The sequence below is a fragment of the Mustelus asterias genome, chromosome 3 (genome assembly GCF_964213995.1).
Source record: "Mustelus asterias chromosome 3, sMusAst1.hap1.1, whole genome shotgun sequence".
NCBI classification, from domain to species: Eukaryota; Metazoa; Chordata; class Chondrichthyes; order Carcharhiniformes; family Triakidae; genus Mustelus; species Mustelus asterias.
Window position 1 is genome coordinate 15555018 of NC_135803.1, and position 12191 is coordinate 15567208.

A 12191-nucleotide genomic window follows, 5' to 3' on the forward strand; every position below is an offset into this window, starting at 1 on the left:
CGGCATGTTCAAAGTACAGTAGCACAGTGGTGAACACCACTGCCTCTCAGCACTAGGGACCTGGGCTCGATTCTGGGTCTGTGGAGTTTGCACATTCTCCCCATGTCTGTTTGGCCATTCATTTTTAGCATCCAACTTAGTTAACCATGGCAGTTTTTTGATCAGGGCAGCGCAAAGTTGTCCCATTGAATCATTTGGGGCTGTGGTGCTTGGAGATTCAGCCAGTCTTTGTTCCATGGTCAACATTACCTTGGTGCTTGCAATCAGATTCACATAGGAATAATGTGGGATCACTTCTCTGCCCCCCTCATTACCAATGTATGTATCATATAGTAATATACAGTATTGTGGCATTTAACATTATTTGTATATACACATTGAGACAATTTTTTGTCTCATAACTGGTATGTGGGTAAGGCACCTGAAGTTAGCAGTTGTCAATGTTTGCATTTCAATCAACCACATTATCCTCATTCCTGAACTGATCTGTTTGCATCATAAATCTGTTTCTGCATACTTTGTACTTCCCACATGCAGATGTAATACCCTCTTTGCATGCTGACTTAAATGCATGAAGTGTTTTGGATTATTTAATCTTGCTTTGTGAACATGGAATTCACGTCCTCCAAGAGCTCCTGTCTGTGTGCTACCTTGGTTTAAAACTCTTCATGTTCCGTTTGACTAAAACAAAAAGTAGGATGACATCCCCAGGCAGATTTTAGTAGTAGGAAAGGTTTGAGAATCTGGATTTCCAAAAAGTCATTGTCAGTTACTGCTATGTTCTACCCTTGCTAGCACATATGAATGTGTGGCAAGAATGTCTGGGGAAGGGTGAGGTGGAAATATGACTGGTTCTGTAGAGGTGGGAACTTGGAGGGCGAACAGACTGGTAGGTAGGACAGCTGAGGAACCATAGAACCATAGAAAATTACAGCTCAGAAACAGGCCTTTTGGCCCTTCTTGTCTGTGCCGAACCATTTTATGCCTAGTCCCACTGACCTGCACTTGGACCATATCCCTCCACACCCCTCTCATCCATGAACCCGTCCAAGTTTTTCTTAAATGTTAAAAGTGACCCCGCGTTTACCACTTTATCCGGCAGCTCATTCCACACTCCCACCACTCTCTGCGTGAAGAAGCCCCCCCTAATATTCCCTTTAAAAACCTTTCTCCTTTCACCCTTAACCCATGCCCTCTGGTTTTTTTTCTCCCCTAGCCTCAGCGGAAAAAGCCTGCTTGCATTCACTCTATCTATACCCATCAAAATCTTATACACCTATCAAATCTCCCCTCAATCTTCTACGCTCCAGGGAATAAAGTCCCAACCTATTCAATCTCTCTCTGTAACTCAGCTTCTCAAGTCCCGGCAACATCCTTGTGAACCTTCTCTGCACTCTTTCAATCTTATTTATGTCCTTCCTGTAACTAGGTGACCAAAACAGTGGAGGATTTTTAAGGAGATTTTTTTTAAGTACTCAGCAAAAATATATTCCGGTGATAAAAAAGGACTAAGAAAAGGGATAACCAGACGTGGATAACGAAGGAAATAAAGGAGAGTATTAAAATAAAAACAGATGCTTACAGAGTGGCCAAATATAGTGGAGAATTAGTGGATTGGGAAAGCTTTAAAAAAGAACGACTAAGAAAGCGATTAAGAAAGGAAAGATAGATTATGAAACTAAACTAGCTCAAAATATAAAGAATGATAGTAAAAGTTTTTACAAAATATATTAAAGGGATTAGAGTGAATGTTGGACCCTTGGAGGACGAGGGGGGATTTAATAGTGGAAAACGAGGAAATGGCTGAGACTTTAAATAAGTTCTTTGTGTCGGTCTTCACGGTGGAAGACACAAATAGTTTACCGAATATTAGAGATCGAGAGTTGGTGGGAGGTGAGGTCCTTAATGCAATTACTGTTACTAAAGAGGTAGTGCTTAGTAGACTAATGGGACTGAAGGTAGAAAGTCCCCGGGCCTGGATGGAATGCATCCCAGGGTACTGAAAGAAATGGCTGAGGTAATAGCCGATGCATTAGTAGTTGTTTATCAAAATTCACTGGACTCTGGGGTAGTGATGGCTGATTGGAAAACAGCTGCTGTTACGCTGCTGTTTAAAAAAGGAAGTAGACAAAAGGCGGGTAACTACAGGCCGGTTAGCTTAACGTCCGTAGTTGGGAAGATGCTGGAGTCCATCATTAAAGAGGAAATAGCAGAGCACCTGGATAAGAATGGTTTGATCATGCAGGCGCAGCATGGATTCATGAAGGGAAAGTCGTGTTTGACAAATTTACTGGATTTTTATGAAGATGTGACTAGTGCGGTTGACAGAGGGAAACCGATGGATGTGGTGTTTTTAGATTTCCAGAAGGCATTTGATAAGGTGCCCCACAAAAGGTTGCTGCAGAAGATTGGGGTACACTGAGTTGGGGGTAAGATGTTGGCGTGGATTGGGGATTGGCTATCTAACAGGAAGCAGAGAGTTGGAATAAATGGGTGTTTTTCTGGTTGGCAGTTGGTGACCAGTGGCGTGCCACAGGGATTGGTGCTGGGGCCTCAACTGTTTACCATTTACATAGATGATCTGGAGGAGGGGACTGAGTGTAGGGTATCAAAGTTTGCTGATGACAAAGGTGAGTGGGAAAGTGAATTGCGTGGAGGACTCAAAGTCTGCAGAGATTTGGATAGGCTGAGCGAGGATCTGGCAGATGGAATATAATGTTGGCAAATGTGAGGTTATCCACTTTGGAAGAAATAATAGTAAATTGGAATATTATTTAAATGGAGCAAAATTACATCATGCTACTGTGCAGAGGGACTTGGGGGTCCTTGTGCACAAATCGCAAAAACTCAGTCTGCACGTGCAGCAGGTGATCAAGAAGGCAAATGGAATGTTGGCCTTTATCGTGAGGGGGATAGAATATAAAAGGGAAAGTCTTGCTGCAACTATACAAGGCACTGGTGAGGCCGCAACTGGAGTACTGTGTGCAGTTTTGGTCCCCTTATTTGTGAAAGGATATATTGGCCTTGGAGGGAGTGCAGAGAAGGTTCACCAGGTTGATACCGGAGATGAGGGGTGTAGCTTATGAGGAGAGATTGAACAGATTGGGTCTGTACTCGTTGGAGTTTAGAAGGCTGAGGGGTGATCTTATAGAGACATATAAGATAATGAAGGGGCTGGATAGGGTAGAGTTAGAGAGATTCTTTCCACTTAGAAGGGAAACCAGAACTAGAGGGCACAGCCTCAAAATAAGTGGGGGCCGGTTCAGAACAGAGTTGAGGGGGAACTTCTTCTGAGGGTAGTGAATCTCTGGAATTCTCCCCACTGAAGTGGTGGAGGCTACCTCGTTGAATATGTTTAAATCACGGGTAGATAGATTTCTGATCGCTAAGGGATATGGGGAGCAGGCAGGTAAGTGGAACTGATTCGCTTCAGATCAGCCATGATCTTGTTGAATGGCAGGGCAGGCTAGATGGCCTACTCCTGCTCCTATTTCTTATGTTCTTAGAGTGGAAAGGCTCCACTGGAGCTGAGTAACATCCTTGTAGAGTGGCTTAGTACAAAGTTTGAACTAACTTAGCAGGGAAATGGGAGCCAAGAAGTAACAGTAGGAAAACAAAGAATTGGGAGATGCAGAACTAGAGTAAGAAGTAGTAAGATATTCGAGGGATTAAAGTAAAGGAATACACTTAAATATAGTGAACTGCAGGCCCAGGTAGCTCATGTGTATGATGTGTGATGATAGTGAAGACCTGCTTGAAATACCAGGTGTTCAGGGAAGATAGAAAATGAAAGAGGGTTGGTCATAATTGAGGAAAATATTAGTACTGACAGGAGATTCCTTTGAAGGGTCATGGGCGGAATCTCTTCTTTGAACTGAGACACTAGATACCATTACACTGTTGGATGCATTCTATGGGCCACCAACTAGTGGGCAAGGTATAGAATCAAGAAGTTTGCGTGGAAACTAAAGGTGCAAAGTGTAGTTATAATGGAGAACTTCTATCTAAGCTTGGCCCTTGTAAATTGGAATTGAAGACTGGCAGGAACATGAAATGAAGTGAGGGGTTGGCTTGGGTGTATTCCCACAGAGGAGTGGTTGAGTGTATGGCTGAGGTACGTTTGAGAAGAGGTAAACAAAGCCAAAGCGCTCTAGATGCAAAAGAAAGGTGAAGCAGGTTAAATATGATGGCTTGAGAGTTCAGAAGGGAAGTGATAAAATGTGTAGTAGAGGAGAGACTGGCAGCTAACAAAGGGAATCCAAAAATCTTTTAGAAGTTTTATTACGTTTTCATTTTACACTTGCCACAAAATGCAAATCTTCAAGTACAGTATGAGAGTAATCGTTATTCTACACTAACATACAGAAGACCAGTGAATAATCGAAATGATTCCAGTTATCCATTGCAATCATTGTAGCTGGTGTCTCTTGTACAAACACCAATCAGATTCCCTTTGCTGGAAAATTTAAACAATTTTTCTCCCAAATAAACTATACTGACAAGAAGTTAAGGATATGGGTGTAGAAGGTGTACTGACTGGAAGTCTCCATACAAGACTACTTTTGGGGTTCAATATTGAGACACCATATCTGGACTGGAAATTGGGACCCTGCAACCAACAGGGCACCACGTCCACGGGAACCAAACCTCAAAAAAGCAATACAGAAGAGGGTGCTTTGGGGGCAAGCAACCTGCTCCACCCAACCTAGATGAATACCAACACTACTGCCTTGACCTGCTCTACAACACACTAAAAGCCAACAAACCAAAAGCCTTGCATACCAACTATCTCTCTGGGTACCCAAGAGCACCACCTAGGCCCCACTAGCAATGAGATTCAACCCATTACTTCATATCAGAAACCCTAACAACTGGACAATATGCTCACCATACATTCCATGGGCCAAATAACCACTCCCCGCAAAACTAAATCAAGTTTGGAGGACAAGACAACACAACATGGAGGACAAGACAACACAAGACCAGTCTGAGCCTTTGATCCCAAGCCGCGAAGACGATGTGTTCCTTCAAATTGTGATTGTGAAAGCATAGCATCCAATTTTCAAATTTAGTGGGAATTCATCCCCAGTACCCTTTGGGATATTGGGCTCATGGATGTTCCTTGGATCCCAGTTTCTCGAGTTGGCTAGATGCACAACAAACCATGCACCTGAATTTCCAGTGACTAAAGGCGAGCCTTTACCGAGGAAACAGCTTTTCCCATTGACAGGATTCTTGCTTTTATTAGTGTCACAAGTAGGCTTACAATAACACTGCAATTAGTGAAAATTCCCTGGTCTCTGCTTAATCCATTCCTTTAAGGATATCTCGCAGTTCTTCAAAACAAGCACTCAGATCTCTGCTGGGAGCAGAGATCATTGACCACAACTTCAGTCAACTTGAGTTAGAGAGAGAGATTGAATAGGTTGTGACTTTATTCCCTGGAGCGTAGAAGATTGAGGGGAGATTTGATAGGTGTATAAGATTTTGATGGATATAGATAGAGTGAATGCAAGCAGGCTTTTTCCGCTGAGGCTAGGGGAGAAAAAAACCAGAGGGCATGGGTTAAGGGTGAAAGGAGAAAAGTTTTTAAAGGGAATATTAGGGGGGGCTTCTTCACGCAGAGAGTGGTGGGAGTGTGGAATGAGCTGCCGGATAAAGTGGTAAATGCGGGGTCATTTAAGAAAAACTTGGACGGGTTCATGGATGAGAGGGGTGTGGAGGGATATGGTCCAAGTGCAGGTCAGTGGGACTAGGCATAAAATGGTTCGGCACAGACAAGGGCCAAAAGGCCTGTTTCTGAGCTGTAATTTTCTATGATTCTATGGTTCACCCTAATGGCAGCCATCATCAATGATGCAGTTGGCATCAAGAAGTGTAGGTCTGCTCACCAGCAACACCATTTCTGCAAACTGGATCCCATTCTGACTGTCTTGATCAATCAAGGATTTACTTGGCTGGCCTTTGCCAAAATTTAGCCAAGATCTTCCAGGATTATAGCACAGATTATACACATCAGGGTCAGATAATCATGTTGTGCATCAGGATAATAGTGCAGGAGCTCATGAAAATGCACCCACTCCTGTGCTTAAATCACGTCACCAATCCGATCAACAACTTTCAGATATCAATAGAAAAAGGACTAATTTGGGACCACAGAGGTTGTGCATGTATTTAAGAGGGCTTGACTGAGGTACTAAATGAGTATTTGCTTTTTTTACCCAAGAGGAAGATGCTGAGTTCCAGAGTAGCAATTTAATGGTAGCAGAAATCTAAGGATTGCCTTTTTGTACAATTTCTCCCTGTTACTTTGTAATTCTTACTATTAAATTTTGGCTGGCACTGCTGTTCTCATCAAGCTTACAGGTGTTTTCCAGCTCTCAATGTAGAGTCTGGATTTATGAAAAATAGCTGGAAATAAATCCAAGCTCCAGAACATTAATTTACTAGAATATTCACTGATTAGTTTCATGTGAATTATAGGCATGAATTACTGGAGGGCCACTTTTTTTTGGTTTTGACTAAAGCTTAATGCTTGCCACTTGTGTAAGCTTTAACATTTAATTTTCTTTGACAGCCTCCAGAAATAGATGTCCTTGTTGGAAAGGATCGCCAAAGCTTCTTCACCAATGGCTTGGTCCTCGGTGGAAAGAAGTGCTCTGTTATCAGAGATCAGCTGTTTGCTGAAGGTGACTGCACAATGGACTTGAGGACTAAGAGCCAATCTGGAGAAGCAACATACAATGTTTCTGTCGGCAGAGCTGGCAAAAGTAAGTAAAGCACATCAGATATTGAGCTTGCTTTAATTGAACTTAACTGAATAATTTGGTTAAATGTTTTTAATTGAGCTTTGGTTTTAAAGATAATGTAAGAATTCAACAATCAAATGTATAGGTAATGAAGGATGTGGAAGAAAAACTGATTTTGCAAGTTTGCCTATTCAGCTTATAGGTATAGTTACAAATTCTAAATTTGACTCTTTCAGTGTTGTGCTCATTCACTTTCTTGTTGAAACAGTGGGGCACTCCAGACCAGCTTGATGTACTGCCCATAGAAAGAACTTTATTACATTCTACATCTTGCCAGTATTTTTGACCGAGGATTACAGCATGGAAACCGGCCCTTCAGCCCAACTTGTCCATGCTGCCTTTTTAAACCCTTAAGCTAGTCCCAATTGCCCGCATTTGGCCCATGTCCCTGTATACCCATGTAACTAAATTATTTTAAAAAGACAATTGTACCTGCCTCTGCCACCTCTGGCAGCTTGTTCCAGACACTTGCTACCCTCTGGAAAAAATTGCCCCTCTGGACCTTTTTGTGTATCTCCCCTCACCTTAAACTGATGCCCTCTAGTTTTAGACTCCCCTACCTTTGGGCAAAATGTTGATTATCTAGCTGATCTATGCCCCTCATTATTTTATGGACCTCTAGAAGATCACCCCTCAGCCTTCTATGCTCCAGAGAAAAAAGTTCCAGTCTATCCAGCCTCTCCTTATAACTCAATCCATCAAGTCCCGGTAGCATCCTAGTAAATCTTTTCTGCACTCTTTCTAGTTTAAAATATCCTTTCTATAATAGGGTGACCAGAATTGCACACCGTATTCCAAGTGTGGCTTTACCAATGTCTCGTATAACTTCAGGACGTCCCAACTCCTGTGTTCAATGTTCTGACCAATGAAACCAAGCATGCTGAATGCCGCCTTCACCATTCTGTCCACCTGTGACTCTACTTTACTTTCAAGGATCTATGAACCTATACCCCTAGATCTTCTGTAATTCTCCCCAACACCCTACCATTAAGTCCTGCCCTGGTTCAATCTACCAAAATGCATCACCTTGCATTTATCTAAATTAAACTCCATCTGCCATTCGTCAGCCCAATTGATCAAGATCCTGTTGCAATCCTTCACTATCCACTATGCTACCAATCTTGGTGTCATCTGCAAACTTACTAACCATGCCTCCTATATTCTCATCCAAATCATTAATATAAATGACAAATAAGTGGACCCAGCACCAATCCCTGAGGCACACCGGTCGCAAGTCTCCAGTTTAAAAAAACAATTCTCTACAACCACCCTCTGGCTTCTGTCATCGAGCCAATTTTGTATCCATTTAGCTACCTCACCCTGGATCCCGTGAGATTTAACCTTGTACAACAACCTACCATGCGGTACCTTGTCAAAGGCCTTGCTAAAGTCCATGTAGACAACATCAACTGCACTGCCACCCTTACCTTATTGGTTACCCCTTCAAAAAACTAAATCAAATTTGAGACATGATTTTCCACACTCAAAGCCAAGCTGACTCCCTAATCAGTCCTTGTATCTAAGTGCCTGTAGATCCTGTCTCTCAAAATACCTTCCAACAACTTACCAACCATGTGAGGCTCACCAGCCTGTAGTTCCCAGGCTTTTCCCTGCAGCCCTTTTTAAGCAAAGGCACAACATTTGCCACCCTCCAATCTTCAGGCACCTCACCCGTGACTATCGATGATTCAAATATCTCGGCTAGGGGACCTGCAATTTCCTCCCTAGTCTCCCACAATGTCCTGGGATACACTTCAGGTCCCGAGGATTTATCTACCTTCATGTGCTTTAAGACTTCCAGCACCACCACCTCTAATGTACACTAGACATCACTATTTATTTTCCCCAAGTTCCCTAACATCCATGCTTTTCTCAACAGTAAATACTCCTAAATATTCATTTAGGATCTCTCCCATCTCTTGGAGATCTGCACATAAATGACCTTGTTGATCCTTAAGAGGCCCATCTCTCTCCCTAGTTACTCCTTTGGCCTTTATCTATTTGTGAAGCTCTTTGGATTCTCCTTTGCCTTATCTACCAAAACAATCTCGTGTCCCCTTTTTGCCCTCCTGATTTCTCTCAACTCCTACATCCCCTATACTCCAAGGAATTCATTTGATCCCAGCTGCCTATGCATGTCATGTGCCACCACCACCTCCTTGACCAGGGCATCAATATCCAAGTCATCCATGACTTGATTTAAATTGGTAGGAAAAAAGGCATACATTTCAATCATTGGTCTCTTATTTTTAATATTTGTACTAGTTGCAGCTACCATACTTTTTGTAGCAAAGATAGCATTTTGTTAACTTGCTGAAATCCCAGCTTGGATCACAATCTGTGTATAGAGTTTGCACAATCTTCCTGTCTGCGTGGGTTTCCTCCCACAGTCCAAAGATGTGCATGTTGGGTGATTTGGCCATGCTAAACTTCTCCCTCAGTGTACCCAAACAGGTGGTGACTCAGGAATTTTCACAGTAACTTCACTGCAGTGTGAATGTAAGCCTACTTATGACAAATAAAACTTAACTTTCAATCTTGATCAAATCCTTTGGTTTGGCTTGCTGCGAAATTCAAAATTGTGTATGCAAACTGGTTGGCATCCACAAATAACTAAAGATGTGCCTAACCAGTGCATCAATTGGCCTGGTTTAACTTGAAACAATTAATAGGCAAATGCACATTCTTAAGGCCCCTTTCTGGCCTTTCTACCCCTGAGATTCTGCAGTTCAGCCTGCCCAGTACCCTGTCTTGATCTCATTTGCCCAGGCAGGTAAGTTTACTGAAGAGTGAGGAATAAGAATTCCGTGTGCACCTAGCCAAAAAATGCTCCAACTTTAGTCAACAATTCATCCATTTTGCTTCTCTAGTTGATAGCAATGTAACAAACCAAAGTTCAGCTCATCCTTTCTTGGTATGTGTTTACTTTTTCAATGGCATTCTGGTTTGAAAGACCATTGATCCCTTTTGGATGTTCTTGAGTAAACAATTAAAGATGTACAAGATTAAGAATTTGGCAAACCAGTGCAGTTAGATGATCAAAAGATGGGTCTTAAGGAGTATCTTGAGGAAAGTGAGGTTGAGAGCCAGAGGGGGAATTTCAGAACTTGGGGCAGGTACTATCACCAATGATGGAGTGATTTAAATCCAGATGCTTGAAGCCAGAATTGGGGTGCACGAATCCTGTATGGCTGAGGGTATTAGAGATGTAGCTGAGATGGCGAGATTTGAAAACACAGATGAGAATTTTAAAATCAAAATGATGCTTGGTGTGGAGTCACTGTCAGCAAGCACTGGCGATTGGTGGGGGAGGGGGGGGGTTTGCTGTAAGTTAAGGTATGACCAAAAGTTTGGATCACTGTTTGTAGAAGATAGAATGTTGGAGACCAGTATTTAAATAGTGATGTGTTAGATGTGCAAAGGCATGAATGAGCAGATAAACTGAAGCAGGGTGATGTTGTGGAGGTGGAAATGGGTGGTCTTAGTGAAGGTTTAAATATGTCAGATCAAATATAATCCAGATTTTGGTATTTACTTGGGATGAAATTTTCATCCAATACTCTTGTCAGATACAGTCTGATTTAGCAACAATAGAGGAACTCTAGGTCGAGCTGGATGTCATCGGCATGCATGTGAAGATTTACACTTTGGATGTCACCAAGAACCACATGCAACCAAGAAATGGGAGGGGGCCATAGATATTTCCCAGGGAAAACACCAGAGAAGTCAGGCAGGGAGGAAACGGCCGAATGAGGGAACCATGGTTCACAAGAGGTTGAATGTCTTGTCGAGGAAAAAGAAAGTGTATGTAAGGATGAGAAAACAAGGTTCAGTTGGTCGCTTGAGGGGTACAAGGTAGCAAGGAATGTGCTAAAAGGGCTTGGGAGAGCTAGGAGGGGGCATGAGAAGTCCTTGGTGGGTCGGATCAAGGAAACCCCAAGGCTTTTCTCTCGTGTGAGAAATAAAAGTATGACCAGGGTGAGGTTAGGGCCAGTCAAGGACAGTAGTGGCAACTTGTGCATGGAGTCAGAAGAGATAGGAGAGGCGATGAATGAATACTCTTCAGTGTTCACCAAGGAGAGGGCCATGTTTTTGAGGATGTGTGAGATATATAGGCTGGAGGAGGATGATGCATTAGCAACTTTGAAAAACCTGAGGGTTGATAAGTCCCCTGGGCCAGATGGGATATATCTTTGGGAGGCAAGGGATGAGATTGCAGAACCTTTGGCTTTGATCTTGGGTCCTCACTGTCCATGGGGATAGTGCCAGATGACTGGAGAGTGCCGAATGTTGTTCCTCTGTTCAAGAAAGGAAATGGGAATGACCCTTGCAATTATAGGCCGGTTAGTTTTACTTCGGTGGTCGGTAGTTAATGGAAAAGGTCCTGAGGGATAGGATTTATGACCATTTGGAAAGATGCAGCTTAATCTGGGATAGTCAACACTGATTCATGAAGGGTAAGTCTTGCCTCTCAAATTTGATAGAATTCTTTGAGGAGGTAACTAAGTGTGTAGATGAAGCAGTTGATGTCATATACATGGATTTTAGTAAGGCGTTTGATAAGGATCCCCATGGTCGGCTCATGAAGAACGTGAGGAGGTGTGGGATAGAGGGAAATTTGGCCAATTGGATAAGTAACTGGCTATCTCAGAAGACAGAGGGTGGTGGTGGATGGAAAATGTTCAGACTGGAGACCAGTTACCAGCGGTGTACCACAGGGATCAGTGCTGGGTCCTCTGCTATTTGTGATTTAAAAAAAAAAAATCAATGACTTGGAGGGGGTTGAAGGGTGGGTCAGTAAATTTGCTGATGACACCAAGATTGGTGGAGTAGTGGATGAGGTGGAGGGCTGTTGTAGGCTGCAAAGAGACATTGATAGGATGCAGAGCTGGGCTGAAAAATGGCAGATGGAGTTTAACCCTGATAAGTGCGAGGTGACTCATTTTGGTAGGACAAATTTGAATGCGGATTACAGGGTCAACGGCAGTGTTCTGAGGAATGTGGAGGAACAGAGAGATCTTTGGGTTCATATCCACAGATCTCTGAAGGTTGCCACTCAAGTGGATAGAGCCGTGAAGAAGGCCTATAGTGTGTAAGTGTTTATTAACAGGGGGTTTGAGTTTGAGCTGTGGGGTTATGCTGCAACTGTACAGGACCTTGGTGAGACCACATTTGGAATATTGTGTGCAGTTCTGGTAGCCTCACTAAGAAGGATGTAGGAGCATTGGAAAGAGTGCAAAGGAGATTTACCAGGATGCTGCCTGGTTTGGAGGGTAGGTCTTATGAGGAAAGGTTGAGGGAGCTAGGGCTGTTCTCTTTAGAGTGGAGGAGGATGCGAGGTGACTTAATAGAGGTTTATAAGATGAGGGGGATAGATAGAGT

The 12191-nt window shown here is 42.9% G+C and overlaps 1 protein-coding gene across 1 annotated transcript in view; it reads left to right on the top strand.

Moving 5' to 3' along the window:
* LOC144487241 (profilin-2-like) overlaps window positions 1-12191 on the top strand; it is a 56273-nt gene that overhangs the window by 17229 nt on the left and 26853 nt on the right. Inside the window, exon 2 of the mRNA XM_078205326.1 lies at window positions 6578-6770. Within this exon, the coding sequence (XP_078061452.1) occupies window positions 6578-6770 (193 nt within the window). The remainder of the gene's footprint in view (window positions 1-6577; window positions 6771-12191) is intronic.